Source organism: Chiloscyllium punctatum, chromosome 8 (genome assembly GCF_047496795.1).
Source record: "Chiloscyllium punctatum isolate Juve2018m chromosome 8, sChiPun1.3, whole genome shotgun sequence".
Classification (NCBI taxonomy): domain Eukaryota; kingdom Metazoa; phylum Chordata; class Chondrichthyes; order Orectolobiformes; family Hemiscylliidae; genus Chiloscyllium; species Chiloscyllium punctatum.
The window spans coordinates 85,276,123-85,294,705 of NC_092746.1; the positions used below are offsets into that span (position 1 = coordinate 85,276,123).

The window sequence follows — 18,583 nt, forward strand, 5'->3', positions numbered from 1 at the left end:
ACTCCAGCTTTCCAGTCTGCCGGTTGTTCTGTTCCACCCCACTCTGCTCCTGGTCTTCCAGTCCGCTGGCTGTTGTAATTCTGCAAACCCAGAGTGGAACACCATAATTTGTTGTTTTTCTTTATTTGATTAGAGATCAAATGGGCTTCTGCTAATGATATGGTATGAATTTTGACAGGCATGAATTTCAGTCCCTCAAAAGTATGATCCATGTAGTCATCAACACCATAAATTTAACCTTAAAAAGAAGTCAAAATAATTCAACTATTACTTGAGTATATAGGGTATGTCCATGTGATAATTGGACATATCTCCTCTGGGCAAGATATCTTGTCAATTATAAGTGCCAACAGCTTAGTTAATGCTTTCTACTTATCAGCTTTGAACTCTTCACCTAACTGAGTTTTGTCCTCAGTGCCGTAGCCTGGGTAAGGTCTGCTCCTTTGTTTAAAAACAATGCAAAATATTGATTTTAATACTTCAGTCACAAGTGTAGATCTCCTTTTTGGTCTCTAATCAGCATTGCTCCTTTTTTTACATCCTTTCCTTATTCATGTGCCTAAAAAGACTGGGATTCTCCTTTGCTGGCTGCCAGTCTTATTCAAAATCCCTCTTTGCTGCTCTTATTTGTTTTCTAACTTCCCTGCTGAGCATTGTGTTCAGCTTGGTTCTCAATTCTATTTTGTTCCTGTCATCTGTGGTGAGTGTAATTTTTCTACTTAATTTCTAGTTCGTTTGTCATCCGTGAAATTTGTGATATGTTTATCCTACCTTTTCATTTTGAGGGCATATTCTTTGACTGTGCCCTCTTTGAAGATAGCCCATTAACAAACTACCATAGCTCTGGTCAACATTTGGCTCCAATCCATCTAATCTAACTGTTTTTGTCCTGCTGAAGTTGGCTGTCCTCCAGTTACGTTCCATAGAATCCCTACAGTATGGAAGTGGGCCATTCAACCCATAGAGACCGCACCAACCCTCTGAAGAGCATTCCACCCAGAATTCACTACCCATAGCTAACCCAGTGTGCACATCCCTAAACACTATGGGCAATTTAGCATGGCCAATCAACCTCAGCTACACACTTTTTTTGGACAGTGGGAGAAAACACAAGCATCCAGAGAAAATCTACACATACTGAGAATGGGCAAACTGCACACAGACAGTTGCCCAAGAGTGGAATCAAATCCGGGTCCCTGGTGCTGTGAGGCAGCAGTGCTAACCACTGAGCCTCCATTCTATTACTACTTCTCACTCTGCATTGCCCATTTTCCTTTTTCTTATGATTCATTGGTTACTGTTTCTGCATTGATCCCCCACTGACACTTGATCTGCTTTGTTTCGAAATATCAGATCTTGTTGGACTGGAGGAAATTTTCCTGAACACGATCTAAGAACAGTCAACATCAAAGTCACTGGCCTGTTCACAGAAATAATAGGCGATTAAAGGATAAGGTTCCGAGTAGAGTAGTAACAAGTTGTTCTGTAAGTAATAAAGTGTCATTAAATAAAATTACCCTACTTTCCGTTAATATCTACCTCAGTTGGAAGTAAATAAAGGTTTGAAATAATCTCAAGAACCAGTGATGCACAGGATTACATACTGACAGCACTGCTTATTTTCCAAGTCTTTAAAGACCTAACAACAACAAAAGGGTAATATTTAAGCCTGTTTTAGTCTGACCCCTGGATGATGATTCTTGACGTCAATCTGCCTACATGCAGTCAGTACTGATTTTGAATCTAGTATAATGACGCATTCTGCGTTGTCTTTTGCAGAAGAGATAATACTGCCTGAACTAGGAAATGAGAAATCCATGAAATCTCCACCACCACCTCCACCCCCTCGCAGATTCTATCCACCTGGTTCTGGCCTGACGACTACAAGATCAGGAGAAGTTATATTTACAGCAAGGAAAGAAGGCAACCCTGTTACTGTAGGTATTTGCTTCTGGGTAATAAATAATTCTGTGAATCGAAATATTGAACAGGGTGGGGAAATTCCTGATGCATGAAAGTAATCTCAACCCAGTTACAGATGCTTCTATTGAGTATCTATATATCACACATAGATGAGGGCTCAAACTGTTATTTTTCTGTCTTTCACTCCAGGGATCCTCTCAAAGCGAACTATAATTATCTCCTGTTAAGTCTGTAACATCTGATGAGATGTACTTTCAACCCCATTGTTGTGTAGTTTAATCTTTCTCTCATACAGAATTTGCAAGTAATCTGCTCTCTCAATTAAGTCATTGTTTCTTTTGGTTGGCCATTAGGCCTGTCTGAAAGTATTGACAAAATCTATTTCTTGCTCCCTTGTGGGAATCTTTGCTTGAAGATTTCTCTCCACTCCCCAGCTGGATTTGAGAACCATCTTGAGAAGGTAATGTAGCTGCAACACCCTACCATTCTATTAGCAAGTGTAAGCACCTATACAGGCGAAAGTGAGGACTACAGATGCTGGAGATCAGAGACAAAATTAGTGGTGCTGGAAAAAGCACAGCAGGTCAGGCAGCATCCGAGGAGCAGGAAAATCGACGTTTTGAGCAGGAGCCCTTAGTCAGGAAGGTTCCTGATGAGGGGCTCCTGCCCGAAACGTTGATTTTCCTGCTGCCGGACCTCCTGTGCTTTTCCAGCACCACGCTCATCTTGCCTTAGCACCTATACAGTGCCACAATGCATACCAATATTTTTAAAGTGTGGAAATAAACGTATCCAACACGTCTCAGCAACAGTTATATCTAGAGTTTCCCAATTAATAAATTACCAGTAATCTTAAAGGTTTATAAATATTGAAGATGGTCCTGGCTGTGCTACTTCTCTCAAACAATATTTAAGAACAATAGGCCCACTTTTGTCACATTTACTATCAAATAAATCGAAAGTAATACCGATAAAGAAAAATATACTATTTCTAACTACTTCATTCTTTCAGGAAACACTTTATTTTTAGAATCCCTACAGTGTGAAAGCAGGCCATTCAGCCCATCAAATCCACACTGACCCTCTGAAGAGCATCCACATAGCCCCTCCCCTGTATCTCTGCATTTCCCATGGCTAATCATGGGATGATGTCATTTACATAAATGATTTTGATGCGAGCATAAGAGGTACAGTTAATAAGTTTGCAGATGACACCAAAATTGGAGATGTAGTGGACAGCGAAGAGGGTTATCTCCGATTACAACAGGATCTGGACCAGATGGGCCAATGGGCTGAGAAGTGGCAGATGGAGTTTAATTCAGATAAATGCAAGGTGCTGCATTTTGGGAAAGCAAATCTTAGCAGGACTTATACACTTAATGGTAATTCTAGGGAGTGTTGTTGAACAAAGAGACCTTGGAGTGCAGGTTCATAGCTCCTTGAAAGTAGAGTCACAGGTAGATAGGATAGTGAAGAAGGTGTTTGGTATGCTTTCCTTTATTGGTCAGGCTACTGAGTACAGGAGTTAGGACGTCATGTTGTGGCTGTACAGGACATTGGTTAGACCATTGTTGGAATATTGCGTACAATTCTGGTCTCCTTCCTATCGGAAAGATGTTGTTGTGAAACTTGAAAAGGTTCAGAAAAGATTTACAAGGATGTTGCTAGGGTTGGAGGATCTGAGCTACAGGCTGGAGCTGTTTTTCCTGGAGCGTCGGAGGATGAGGGGTTAACTTACAAAATTGAGGGGCATGAATAGGATAAATAGACAAAGTTGTTGTGGTTCTGTTTGCCGAGCTGGGAATTTGTGTTGCAGACGTTTCATCCCCTGTCTAGGTGATATCCTCGGTGCTTGGGAGCCTCCTGTGAAGCACTTCTGTGATGTTTCCGCCAGCATTTATAGTGACTTGTAGTGATACGAACAACTCCAGTTCCTGCATGAATGCCGAAAGAATCGAATCCTTCCACCATGTCAGATACAGACCACCAGTCAACAACCCACAAGCCAGGGACACAGCCAGACAGAATGGATTCAGGATGATCCAGGTAATGATTACAGACGGTCACAACAGACTTCACAAATACAGACAAGAAATTGCACGCCAAAAATCTTTAATTTCAAAAACCACCAATCAGGAATGGACCCGGACCATAGAACAGGCCGTCACCATAGTACAGAACAGGACCACACACCGCAAGAAAACGTCACTAAAAGAAAAAAATGGCCAAACTAACACACAGCAGAGAGGACGTCCCAACACACACCTGGGTTAGAAACCTCTCCCATAGACAGCTCACAGACACGGAAAGAGCAATACTGCCAAGGGACTCGACTACAACCACAGGGACGCCAAGACAGCAGAGTTCCTAGCAGCACTAGAACGCACACTCGGGAACAATGGACTGACAGAAGAGACACAAAAACAGTGAGACAAAGTATCGTACCTCTGAATCACTATAAATGCTGGAGGAAACATCACAGAAGCACTTCACAGGAGGCTCCCAAGCACTGAGGATGTCACCTAGACAGGGGACGAAACGTCTGCAACACAAATTCCCAGCTCGGCGAACAGAACCACAACAACGAGCACCCGAGCTACAAATCTTCTCACGAACGTTAAATCGACAAAGTCTTTTCCCTGGGGGCGAGGAGTCCAGAACTAGAGGGCATAGGTTTAGGGTGAGAGGGGAAAGGTATAAAATAGACCTAAGGGGCAACTTTTTCACGCAGAGGTGGTACGTGTATGGAATGTGCTGCCAGAGGAAGTGGTGGAGGCTGGTACAATTGCAACATTTAAGAGGCATTTGGATGGGTATATGAATAGGAAGGGTTTGGAGGGATATGGGCCGGGTGCTGGCAGGTGGGACTAGATTGGGTTGGGATATCTGGTTGGCATGGACGGGTTGGACCGAAGGGTCTGTTTCCATGCTGTACATCTCTATGACTCTAATCCAGCCAGCCTGCACATCCAAGATACTGTAGGCAATTTAGCATAGCCAATCTGCTTAACCTGCATGTCTTTGGCCTGTGGGAGGAAACCCAAACACAAGGCAAATATGCAAACCCTATACATACAGTCACCCAAGGCTGGAATCGAACCCAGATCTTTGGTGTTGTGAGATAGCAGTGCTAACCACTGAGCCACCGTGCCATCCCAAATGTCATCCACAAATTCTTGAAAGTTCATTAGTCTCTTTAATATATTATGAGGAAGAACTGAATTCCTAACATTAATTCTGGGGAACTCCTTTAAAAACATTTTAAATTCTAAAATTGTTCACCACTACTGTTCCCTGCCACTCAGCCAATTCCATTTTCCAAATTTTTTAGCTCAAACTTTGCCCACAAGTCTGTATTGTGACACCTTCTCGAATGCCTCTTGGAAATCCTTGTACACCACGTTAATGTAATGAATTGAATTGAATTTGCTTTATTGTCACGTACTCATAGTACAGTGAAAAGTTTATAAGTCACCATCTTAGGTACAAAGGTACCTAGGTACAATCTTTAGTTACTGAATAGAAAAATGAAAAAAAAAATGTTACAGCTATACGCAGTATAAGTACAGTATATAGATCAGAAAAACAAGAAGCAAAATTAAAAAGACAAACATCAGTGTCTCTCTGCTGCAGACCAACATGGGAGGCCTCCACATGGTCTGACTACTGACTACTGCTGGCTCTGGCCTCCTTGCTCTGATTGCAGTGTTCCCACTCAGGCCGCTGGTCACCAGTGGACCGGCTCCATTTGCTGTGATCACTGTTTTGGGCTGCCAATTGCCGAGCCTGCTTCAGAAGCTGGGGCTGGGTGTCAGAGGCCGAGAGGAGAGAGGGAGAAAATAAAGAAAAAGAATGGGTGGAGCAGACAAGCTCTGGCTGGAGTGTCCTATTCCACCGCCATCTTAATAAACAGGTTACATATTTGGGGCACATCTTTTTGGGTTTTCCTATCCCTAGCTGAACAGAAGCATGGCAAGATGTCGCTTCATTAGATTAAATTATCTTTTTCATGCACATCTTGATGTATTGGCTGATTAGTTTTGTTGCTGAATCATATCTTCTGAGTTGATGCTAGTTTTCTTTCATTGAAGGCAGGGATTTTCAGAAGGTTGAAATATTAACCTTCATCAAAGAACTCTGTTAGATTTTCCAGGACAAATTATGTTTAACTATGTGGCTAACCCTAATTCTAACCTTTCCAGATCCTGGCCCAAACTACTTATAAAATCCATCCCAGAGTTAATGTTTCAAGTCAAACATGATTCTTCAGATTGGGATCCCAAGAAGAGATACATTGAACTTGAAGAGAGAAAAAGAGTTATGTTTCAAGTTTTAAAATAATCAAATTAAACAGTATTAACTCTGGATAAGAAGGCCGGTTCCAGGGAACTGCCCAGTGGGAATGCCAAAGCAAAACAGATGGCTGACCAGGGCTTGCAATTCACCAGTTTTGTCAGCTTGCACTTCCATTGTTTGCTCAGTATCACTTCCCTATTGACTTATAATTTCACCAATCTCCCCTCTCCCTCCTTCCTGATTTACCAACGAAGGAGTAGGCCCTTCAGTCCTCTAAGCCTGCCCCAACACATTTTGCCCTTCCATACTAAAACTGTCTTCACTTACAGGATCCATATCCCTCTCTTCCTTTTCTATTCATGTTTTTGTCCAGGTGTTTCTTGAATGCTGCCTTTGTGTATGCTTCCACCACAACCTGTGACGGTGAATTCCAGGCACTGTTTGCCTCTCACGTCTTTTTGCTTCTCAACCTCCTGCATTCCAGTGAAAACAAACCCAGTCAATTCAACATTTCCTTCATAGCTAAAATCCCTCATACCAGGCAACATACTGGTAAACCTTTCTGTGTACCCTCTCCAAAGCATCCACATTCCTTCTGGTAGTATGGTGACCAGAACAGTACACAATATTCAAAATATGGCCTGATTAAAGTTCTACGAAGCTGCAACATAACTTGTCTATCCTTCTCAATGCCCCTGCCAATGAAGGCAAGCATGCCATAGGCCTTTTATTGCTACCATACCTACCCATGCTGCCACCTTTAATGATCTGTACACCTGCACACCCTGTTCCCTCTGCATATCAATACTCTAAGGGTTCTGCCATTCGCTGTATAATTTCCACCTGTACTGGAACTTCCAAAATGCATCACCTCACATTTGTCTGGATTAAACTTCACCTGCCGTTTTTGCTGGCCAGGCCTCCAACTGATCTATGTCTTCTGACAATCCTCTTTACTATCTGCAACTCCCTCAATCTTTGTATAATCTGCAAACTTACTAATTAGACTGTGTTTTCCTCCAAATCATTTATGTAGACCATGAACAGTAAAGGTCCCAGGACTGACCCCTGTGGGACACCACTAGTCACAACACTCCATTCCAAAAAGCATCCTTCCACCACTACACACTGTCTCCTATGACTAAGCCAGTTCTGTATCCATTTTGCCAGCTCAACCCGATACTATGTGACTTCACCTTTTGTACCAGTCTGCCATAAGGGACCTTGTCAAAGGCTTTACTGAAGTCCATGTAGAAAACAACAACTGCTTTTCCTTCATCAATCATCTTCGTTGTCACCTCAAAAAACACGGTCATGTTCGTGAGGTATGACCTCTCTCATAGAAAACCATACCGTCTATTGTTAATAAGTCCATTCACTTCAAAATACATATAGATCTTGTCCCTGAGAATCTTTTCCAATAGTTTCTCAGCACTGATCTGAGGCTCAAAGCCTTGTAATTTCAGTTATCCCTGTTATCCTTTTTAAGCAATGGGGTAACATTGACTACCTCTATGACTAATGTTTGTCGCATCCTCTGTAGTAATGTATGTTTGGCAGCATCCGTGGAGAAAGAAACCAAGTGAGTATTCCAGGTTGATGACCCAACACTAGAACCTACTGATATAGGGCCATTGACCTGAAATGATCACTGTTTTTCTCTCTTCACAGATGCTGCCAAATCTGCTGATTCTTTCTAGTATTTTTTGTTTCTGGACCATTTTTTCTAACTTCAGCGTTTTGTTCAGGATATAGATTTGTTGAATTTTTGGAGTGTACCATAGAACTGTCATAGATATGGTAATGTGTAAAATAATTGAGAGAGTTTTCATTTTGAAATGTTCGTTCTTTGTTTTTCGCTGTGAATTTTGTGCTGTTAGGCAAAGATATGTAGGGACTGGAGTAAGCACATCCAGTTCAGACATCCAGAGTTGGGTGGAGCTAGATGCAGAGTAAAGGCTCCTGCAACTTGCTGCAGTACTGTGTACCTGAGGTCTAACTTCAGAAGAGCATCACCTCCTGCACCTGTGTGATACTTTCCATACCCGTCATTCTCCGAGTAAGATTGTTGCATATGACAATTTCCAATAGAACAATGTCATTTTTATTATTTGATAGCCTGAAGAGAATAGTTCAGCACCCCTGAAGTCACCAAGAAGTCCTGTGGAAGTGAAAGAATTGGCTTTGACTTCTGCCCCAGTAGAAGCTTCTGCTGTCAAGGAAGATGAGGATGAGGGAGACCGGATAATGGCAGAACTACAGGTAAATAATAACTATCAGTAGAAATAAAACAGTGCAAAAACTTTTTGTAACCTGTTTAAGAAACCAGTGCAGATGTTGTCAAATTGCTTAAAGTTTTTCCTGGAGTACTCAGTATTTTTGCAATGCAAATAATGAATCTGAGGTTATGGATAATTCAGACATTAATGATAAGACCAAGTGGCTAGAAAACATTACTGTAAGTCTAGGAGTCTGAAGAGATAGGAGAGGCATTAAAAGAATATTTTTCTTGTCAGTATTCACACAGCAAAAAGACAATGTTGTCGAGGAGAATACTGAGATACAGGCTATTAGACTAGACTGGATTGAGGTTTCATAAGGAGGACGTGTTAGCAATTCTGGAAGTGTGAAAATAGATAAGTCCCCTGGGTCAGATGGGATTTATCCTAAGATTGTCTGGGAAGCTACGGAGGAGTTAGCAGAGCCTTTGGCTTTGCTCTTTATGTTGTAATTGTCTACAGGAATAATGCCAGAAGACTGGAGGACAGCAAATGTCACTTTGTTCAAGAAGGGGAGTACAGACAACCCTGGTAATTATAGAACAGTGAGCCTTACTTCTGTTGTGGGCAAAGTTTTGGAAAGGATTATTAGAGGATATATAATCATCTAGAAAGGAATAACTTGATTATGGATAGTTAACACAGTTTTGTGAAGGGTAGGTCATGCCTCTCAAACCTTGTCGAGTCCTTAGAGAAGGTGATCAAACAAGTGGATGAGGCTAAAGCAATTGTGTATACGGATTTCAGTAAAACGTTTGGTAAGGTTATTGCAGAAAATACAGAGGCATGGGAGTTGAGGGAGATTTAGCAGTTTGGATCAGAAATCAGCTAACCGAAAGTAGACAGGGTGGTGGTTGATGCGAAATTTTCATCCTGGAGTTCATTCACTAGTGGTGTATTGCAAGGATTTATTTTGGGTCCACTGTTTGTCATCTTTTATAAATGACCTGGATGTGGACGTAGAAGGATGGGTTAGTAAATTTGCAGATGGCACTAAGGTCGGTGGAGTTGTGGACAGTGCTGAAGGATGTTACAGACTCCAGAGGGATTTAGATAAGCTGCACAGCTAGGCTGAGAGGTGGCAAATGGAGTTTAATATAGAACAGTGTGGTAATTCACTTTGGAAGGAGCAACAGGAATACAGGGTACTGGGCTAATGGTAAGATTCTTGGTAGTGTGGATGAGCAGAGAGATCTGAGTCCATGTGCATAGATCCCTGAAAGTTGCAGCCCAGGTTGATATGGTTGTTAAGAAGGCGCATGGTGTGTTAACTTTTATTGGTAGAGGGATTGAGTTTTTGGAGCCATGAGGTCATGTTGCAGCTGTACAAAACTCTGGTGCAGCTACACTCTGATTATTTCAGACAGTTCTGGTCACCGCATTATAGGAAGGATGTGGAAGCTTTGGAAAGGGTGTAGAGACAATTTACCAGGATGTTGCCTGGTATGGAGGGAAGGTCTTATGAGGAAAGGCTGAGGGACTTGAGGCTGTTTTCGTTAGAGGGTTAAGAGGTGACTTAATAGAGGGATATAAGATGATCAGAGAATTAAATATGGTGGACCGTGAGAGCCTTTTTCCTCGGATGGCGATGGCTAGCACAAGGGCACTTAGCTTTAAATTGAGGGGTGATAGATATTGGACAGATATCAGTGGTAGTTTCTTTACTCTGAGTAGTAAGGGCACGAAATGCCCTGTCTCCAACAGTAGTAGACTCGCCAGCTTTAAGGACATTTAAATGGTCATCGGAAAGGCATATAGATGACAATGGAATAGTGTAGGCTAGGTGGGCTTTTTAGATTGGTTTTGCAGATTGGCCGAAGGCCCTGTTCTGCGCTATTATGTTCTAATCTGATGCTGCATAATCGAAATCCAAAGCTAGACAGAAAGTTTTCAAATTCCCAGGGTCAGTTCTAGCATTGTGGACTGCACCTGATAGAAGAGACAGAACGTGGAATAAAGAGTGCTAAAAAAAATTGGAGAAGGTTGCTTTGAGTTTGGGAATAGCATTGACAACAGGCTGAGAAGTGATCGATCTCAGTTGGTCCATGGAGGAGATCAAAGGGGCAAAACAAAAGTAACTTATCCTAAAATTTATAAAATGAGAAACATTGTCATTGTATTTATGCATAAAATCATTTCATGATGGGTCTTTAGAAGATTTAAAGTAACATTGCTATTTCAGCAGCTGATGTTTTTATTTTGCAGTCGTGTCTCAGGTCATAGTGTGGTGGAAATTATTCTGATGTATAGATGAACAATCAAATCCATTGCAATGGAGTTAACTGAAAACAAGAGAATACAGTAGAAATAAGTTTACATGGGCATGCTTATTTTTAAATGGTATTTGCTTTCGGCTCGCAAATTTGATTCAGTGGTAACTGGTATAAAATTGATAGGCTAGTTCGGGAGGTTAAACTATTCAACTGACTCAACTAACAAACATAGTTGGCATAACATTTTAACACCCTGTTCTTCTCACTTTTGTGAAAAGGAAGGAGGTAATGCTGCCAAATGTGCACATCACCTTCTTGGGATCACATCAGTAATTCACTACATTTCATTGCCATTTACATTAGAGCGGCTGTCTGGGTGTATAAATGGCAACTAAGTGCTAAACTGCATCAATTTGAACACTTATGGAGTCCTATGTGGCCCCTGGAATGTTGTGCTTTACCATGAATTCTCCTGTATAATTTGCTTTGATTCTCCTGTATAATTTTAAAGACTTCAGGATCAGAAACAGCCAAAGTATCAAATTGAATTGCACCAAGCAGTCTCTGTATAGAGACAAACCAGCAATCTAATAAACCAATAACAGAGCTGTTGAAGGCATCAAAACAACTATTAGGGGGTAGCTTCCTGGGGTCCCTTTTGATGAGTTACTGATGACAGCCAAAGTTAAAAATCACACAACACCAGGTTATAGTCCAACAGGTTTAATTGGAAGCACACTAGCTTTCGGAGTGTCGCTCCTTCAGGTAGTAGTGGAGGGCTCAATTCACCCCAGTCCAACACCGGCATCTCCAAATCATGATGACAGCCAAGTTTGGATCTTGGGTTAGGTTACTAATGGGCTGGCCGCAAATAATCTTTCACTAACATCAAGTAAGGGTCTTTGGTCATGTTTATGAATTTAGAAAGCTGACTTTCTATGCTGGTGTGATTGCTTTGCTACTTTGAGGCACAATTAATCCATCATTGCTGACTTTTTCTTTGCAATATAAAGCATACATTTAGCAGCAAAACAATAGGTCAGGTAGAACTGTTGAAGGGATACAGCATCAACGCAGACTGATTGGCCTGTCATGTCTAAGATGGTCATCAGCACAAGCACCTCAATCTTACTCCCTCACCCTTTCCTGATATCCCTGCAACAATTTCCTTTTCAGGAACTGATCCCATTCCTCTTTGATAATTATGGTTGACACTGCCTCCACCTTGCTTGCAGGCAGTATATTCTGGAACCTAATGATTCTGTGCATTAAAAAAAGTTGTTCTTAACCGTAAGTCATTTTCCACTGTCTTTATGATCCTTCTGACAGTGGGAACAGTTTATCTTTGTGTAATTCACCTAGATCCCTCATTAATTTGAACATCTGTCAAATCTTGTCTCAACCTTCTTTCCTCAAAAATAATAGCCCCATCCTTTCCTGTGTACCCACACCCTCATCCCTTCTTTCATTCCCATCAATCTTTCTGAACACTTCCCAAAGCCTCCTCACCCTTTCAAACAACTGATGCCCAGAGTCAGAAAAAATCTGCCGATTTGAGGCTGAAAGTGTTATACAAAACATTTATTGTAACTTCCTTGCTTCTGACCTGAACTTGTAAATCCTGTATGCCTGTTTCAAAGAACCATCTTCTAATATAGACAGAACAATAATGAAAATCGGCATTAGTAAGGTTTTAGCAATGATAAAATATGGGAATGGGAAAGGGAAAAGAAAAGCTTTTGTAACTGCTCCATTTTCCCAGAAGAGAGAAGAAACCCTGAAACCTGTAAAAGAGACATTAGTGAGCTGATTGGTCTTGTATATTTCAAAATGGAGCTCCAGTCCAACTAGTATGTTCACTTACAGACATTACTTTTTTTAAAAAAACTGGTTATTCCTCAGTTACAAATTTTTATTAATGTATCTTCCTTTGTTCAGTCAGACACCGTGCTGATAGTTTGAGAAAAGCAAACTGCTTGTGAATGATGAATTGTGCTGTTTAAATGTGCTTCCAAAGAAATGTCAGTACATTGAGTAGTTTTGGTACAGTCTAACTTTAGAGTGGGGGAATTGTATTAGCTATGTGTTTGAAAGGATGTCCACATCAGAACTTGTTTGTCAGCTGGTTACTTGATCACACTTGATGCAACATCATTATGAATTATTCATGGATGTTTTCACAAACTTTTTTATTGCACGTTATTCTTCCTGGCACATGTGCTGCGATTTACTTGACAAGTGCTGTTTGCTGCTTAACATGACAAGGCAAGCTGGGACCTCCATTTGAATGCTGTATTGTGAAATGCCTGTCAGCCCAATTTACCTGCAGTGGGTCTTTGGTGTATTGGCTGATGTGAATAAGAAGTTTGCAGCACCTGTTGTGTTGTATCCCTTTCTTTACTTTGATGGCAAAATTGTTATGCCTGTCTGTCTGAGTGTACTAGGTACAGAATGCTTTTGTAAAGAAAGCCAAATTGTGGTGTGAATAAAGTCTCAACTGGCTATTTTGCACTGTGTATGAAGAAGCTGGAATGAATGCTTATGGTTGAGTTAATCTAATAAATGACTTGGTAGCATTTCATTAGCATTGTGCTGCTCGTTTCTACATATGATGAAGATATCAAACAATACACATTATTAATGCCTTTTGAAGTACTTAGCAACACTGGGATTTATGGTTAGAACATACACAAATGCATTTTATTTCTGATTCCATCCCAAAATCAAAAACAGTGAGTGATGTGATAAAAAGTTTCTTGTAAGACTGAGAAGCAAGTCTGCACAGGCTGTGTGGGGAGTTCACCCTCACTGCAAAATTCTCACTTAAATGTTCTAAAATAAGTCATTAAAGAGGGTTTTCAACTCCTACTTAATTAAAATAATTATTTTACCAATTTGCGGATATAGAAATATCTTTTGAAAAACAATTTAAATGCAGGTTATGCAATGATGCCTTTGAGAGCTTTGAAAAATGATATTCTTGATCAGTGAGAGTTTGTTTTGTTGTATAACCTGCCAATTTGTGACATGAGAGCCCACGCCTTGCTTCTGGCAAAATATTTTTTTATATGAAGGTTGAATTTATGAACTGTTGAAACATATTATGTATATTTGAAAAAAAGTCACTGAAACCAATTTATATAGTTGACAAATTGTCAAGATGACCAGAAGCCAGGGGAGTTAGAAATGGCAAGAAACGCAAGTCAGTAGTATTCGGTGCATTAGTTAGAGAGGAATTAGTCCGTATGGGTTGCTCTTCAGAGGGTCAGTGTGGACTCGTTGGGGCGAAGGATCTGTTTCCACACTGTAGGAATCTAATCTAATCTAAAATGCACAGGTACTCTAACGGGAGAGTGCCAGTATCTCCACAGATTTGGATTTCTTCCAGGAAGCTGTGCTTTTTGATGGCATTGAGTAGACAAAGATTCTTTGCCCACAGGGAGTGAGCACTGATATTGAAGTCGCTTTGGATGATGCCCAGAAACAGGTTAGGCAGCTATAACCCAGTGATCTTGTCGATTCAGAGGTTAATAATATGATCATCAAACTGGAGCAAAAAATGAACTACAGACAAATATAATTATTTCAAAATATAAAAATTGGAGAAAAGATGTTATAAAAATGGCTGTCATTCAAAATGCAAAGCAAAACACTTGGACAAAAGTATCACTGACTGGAAGCTGTGCAGACTTTGATTCCAACAATTCGATGGATGAACAAAGATAATGGAGCCTTTGTATTCACGTTGTCTTAAAAGTAAAATCCTTCCTTTCAAATAGTATCATTTTGGTGAAAAGTGTTGTCAAGACTGATTTAAAGTGCTCACAGGCAGCTGGGGGAAAAAAACTTCTGCAGTAAACCTGTCACAAAGGGAAGTGTAGCTATTTACTAGAATACTGTAATCCTAGATGGAACCTCTCTAGAAATTCCACCAAATGCAGTGCAGTATGATTGTAATCTATGTTATGACTTCTAATGCTTTCCTGATTTGTGTGTCAGATTTGCATTTCTTATGCTTTGTGTTGGTATTTTTATTTGTATTAAATTCAATTTTCATTTTTTTTCTCTGAATATTGAATTTGTGTTCACTAATATAAATTTACATTGTCTTAGAAGATTGGTCTGCAAACTACTAGCACTTGAAGCTTGGTATAATATTACATATGGAAGAATTAGACAAAGGACAATGCACAACAATTTAAATTTACCTAACCTGTTTGAAGATACAGTTTTTGGAAAACTTCACTTTCACAAGACCGTGTCATTCAAACAATCCACATAGTTAACATTTTGCACTGTCATAAAGCCTGAACTATACAGAAATGGATCTGCCTTTTGTGGCACAAATGAGGCCATACATCTGCAGTGCTATTTTCTGCTTTCATAGAAATCATAGAATCTCTACAGTATGGAAGCAGGCCATTCAGCCCATCGAGTCCACACCAATCCTCTAAAGGGCATCCCACCCCAGATCCATCCCTCTACTGCTGCATTTTTTCATGGCTAACTCACCTAGGGCACTATGGGCAATTTAGCATGGCCAATCCATCAAACCTGCACATCTTTGGACTGTGGGAGGAAACTGGCACAACCGGAGGAAATCCATGCAGACACAGAATGTGTAAACTCCATACGTTTAGTCACCTAAGGGTGGAATTGAACCAGAGTCCCTGGTGCTGTGAGGCAGCAGTGCTGACCACTGAGCTGTTGTGCCTCTCCAAATTATTTTTTAAAAACTAGCATTTTTTGCCCTCCCACTTATCCAAGAAGATTTGAGGTCAGAGCGGTAGACATTGTTTACTTGAACTTTACTAAAGCCTATGACTAATTGGTAGACTAATTAGTAAAGTTAGATCACATGGGATTCAGGGTGAGCTTGCTAATTGGATAAAGAATTGGCTTAACAAAATCAGACAAAGTTAAAAATCACACAACACCAGGTTATAGTCCAACAGGTTTAATTGGAAGCACACTAGCTTTTGGAGCGTCGCTTTGTACACCCTCGTCCAACACCGGCATCTCCAAATCAAAATCAGACCGTGTGATAGAATGTAGAACATAGAAGTGTACAGCACAGGAAGGGGCCTTTCACTCATCAATGCTGTGCTGAACATGACGCCAAATGAAACACATTCCTTCTGCCTGCCCTTGATCCATATCTCCATTTCTTGCATATTCATGTGCTTATTTAAAAGTCCTTTAATGTATCTACCTCCATCACCACCCTGACAATGCATTCCAGAGTCTTATCAGACCCTGTGTGGAAAAAAAAGTGCACCTTGCGTCTCCTTTGAATTTTCCTTGCTAACCTTTAAATGCATTTGACATTTCAACTCCAGTTTTAAAAAAAGATTATTCTGACTGTCCATCCTATCTATGTTTCTCATAATTCTATGGACTTTTATCAAGTTCCCCCCCCGCCCTCAGACTCCACCGCTCAAACGAAACCAGCCCAAGTTTTTCTAGCCTCTCCTTATAGCTCATACCCTCTACTCCAGATAGCATCCTGCTAAACCACGTCTGCACCCCCTCCAAAGCGTCCATATCCTTCCTATAATGTAGTGACTAGAATTGAATGCAGTACCCCAAGTGTGGACTAACCAATGTCTCCTAAAGCTGCTACATGACATCCTCACTCTTGTACTCAATTCCCCGACCAATAAAGGCAAGCATGCCTTATGCCTTCTTTACTATCCTCTATCTACTTGTGTGGTTGCTATCTGGGAGCTATGGACTTCAACCGCAAGATCCTTCTGCACATCAATGAGGTTCAGAGTCCTGCCATTAATTGTATACATTTCCTTGATATTTGATCTCCCAAAAGTGTAGCACCTCAATACCTGCCCATATCTGCAACTGATCTATATCCCGTGGTATCCTTTTGAGAACCTACTACACTATCCACAACTCCACCGATTTTTGTGTCATCTGCAAACTTACAAACCCTGGATGCTGCCTAAACTGCTGTGCTCTTCCAGCACCACTAATCCAGAATCTGGTTTCAAGCATCTGCAGTCATTGTTTTTACCAAACTTACTAACCCACCCATCGACATTTTCATCTAAATCATTTATGTATATCACAAACAGCAGAAGTCCCAGTATGTATCCTTGTGGGACACCACTAGTCTCTCACCTCCAGCCTGAATAACACCCACCACAACCTTCTGCCTTCTATGGGCAAGCCAATTCTGAATCTACGCAGCCAAAATGTGGATCCCATGCATCTTAATCTTGTGCTGAGCCTACCATGAGGGACCTTGTTGAAAGCCTTACTAAACTCCATGTAGACAACATCCACCGCTCTACCCTCATTGATCACCTTTGAATTTTTCGAGGAGGTGACAGTCAAGTTAGTAGGACATGACATGACCTGACCTGCACAAAGCCATGCTGACTCTCTCTCTAATTAGGCCATGCTTTTCCAAATGCGCATAAATCCTATGCCTAAGAATCCTCTCAAATAGCTTCCCAACCACTGATCACTAGTCTGTAGTTTCCTGGATTATCCTATTTCCCTCCTTGAACAGAGGTACAACATTACCTACTTGCCAGTCCTCCAGGACCCCTCCAGTGGTTAATGAGGATATAAAGATCTTGGTCAAAACCCCAGCAAACTCCACTCCTGCCTCTCTCAAGAGCCTGGGGGAGTTACCATTGGGCTGTGTGGACTCATCCACCTTTAATGCTCTTCAAGAGAGCCAATACCTCTTTTCTTAATCTACGAAGCATATTAGCATGCTCCACACACATCTCACAATCCTCCATGTCTTTCTCCAGGGTGAATACCGATGCAAAGTACTCCTTTAGAATCTCACCCACGTCCTCTGCCTCCAAGCACAAGTTCTCTCCTTTACATTTGAGTAGTCCTACCTTCCCCCTAGTTATCCTCTTGTTTTTAATGTATCTATAGAATGCCTTGGTATTCTCTTTAACCCTACTTACCAAGGTCATTTCATGGCCTTGGAGGGTTGTTTTTCAGACTAGAGGCCTGTGACTAGTGGTGTTTCACTGGGATCAGTACCGGATCGACTGTTGTTTGTCATTTATGTAAATGATTCAGATGAAAATATAGGAGGCGTGGTTATTAAGTTTGTGGATGACACCAAGGTTGATGGTAGTGGATATTGAAGTAAGTTTTCGAAGATTACTAAGACATCTTAATCAATTGGATCACTAGGCTGAAGAGTAACAGATGGATTTTAATTTGAGTAAATGTGATGTAATACATTTTGGTAAAACACAAAAATGGAGGATTTGTACACTTAAAAGTATTGCCTTGGGTAATTTTGTAGGACAGAGACCTAGGGGTTCAGGTACATAATTCTTTAAAGTTTGTATCACATGTACACAGTGTGTTAAAGAAGGTGTTTTAGCATGCTTGCCTTCACTGCTCAGACCTTTAGAGTATAGGAGTTGGGTTATTGTGTCGAGGTTGTAGAGGGTGTTAGTCAGGCCTCTTCTGGAGTACGGTGTCCAGTTCTGGTCATTCTGTTATGGGAAGGATATTGTTAAGCTGGAGAGGGTTCAGAAGAGATTTTACCAGGACGTTGCTGGGAATGGAGGGTTTGAGTTATGGGCAAACGCTGGATAGGCTGGGACATTTTTCACTGGAGCGTAGGAGATTGAGTGGTCACCTTTTATAAAATCATGAGGTTGATGGTTAATGGCAGGTGTCTTTTCCTTAGGTTGGAGTGTTTCAAGACTAGGGGGCATGTGTGAGAGGAGAAAGCTTTAAAAAAGGACGTAAGTGGCAATCTTGTTTTTATGCTGTGGTTTGTATGTGGAATGAACTTAGAGGAAATGGTGGATGTGGGTATAGTTGCAATGTTTAAAAGACATGAATAAGAAATATTTGGAGGGACATGGGCCA

General features: G+C 41.0%; 1 protein-coding gene across 1 annotated transcript in view; it reads left to right on the plus strand.

The window, feature by feature from the left end:
- The window catches only part of LOC140480712 (sickle tail protein), a 694,958-nt gene that overhangs the window by 657,973 nt on the left and 18,402 nt on the right, over positions 1 to 18,583 (plus strand). The window contains 2 exon segments of the mRNA XM_072575975.1: positions 1,780 to 1,937; positions 8,338 to 8,481. Of these exon segments, the coding sequence (XP_072432076.1) occupies positions 1,780 to 1,937; positions 8,338 to 8,481 (302 nt within the window).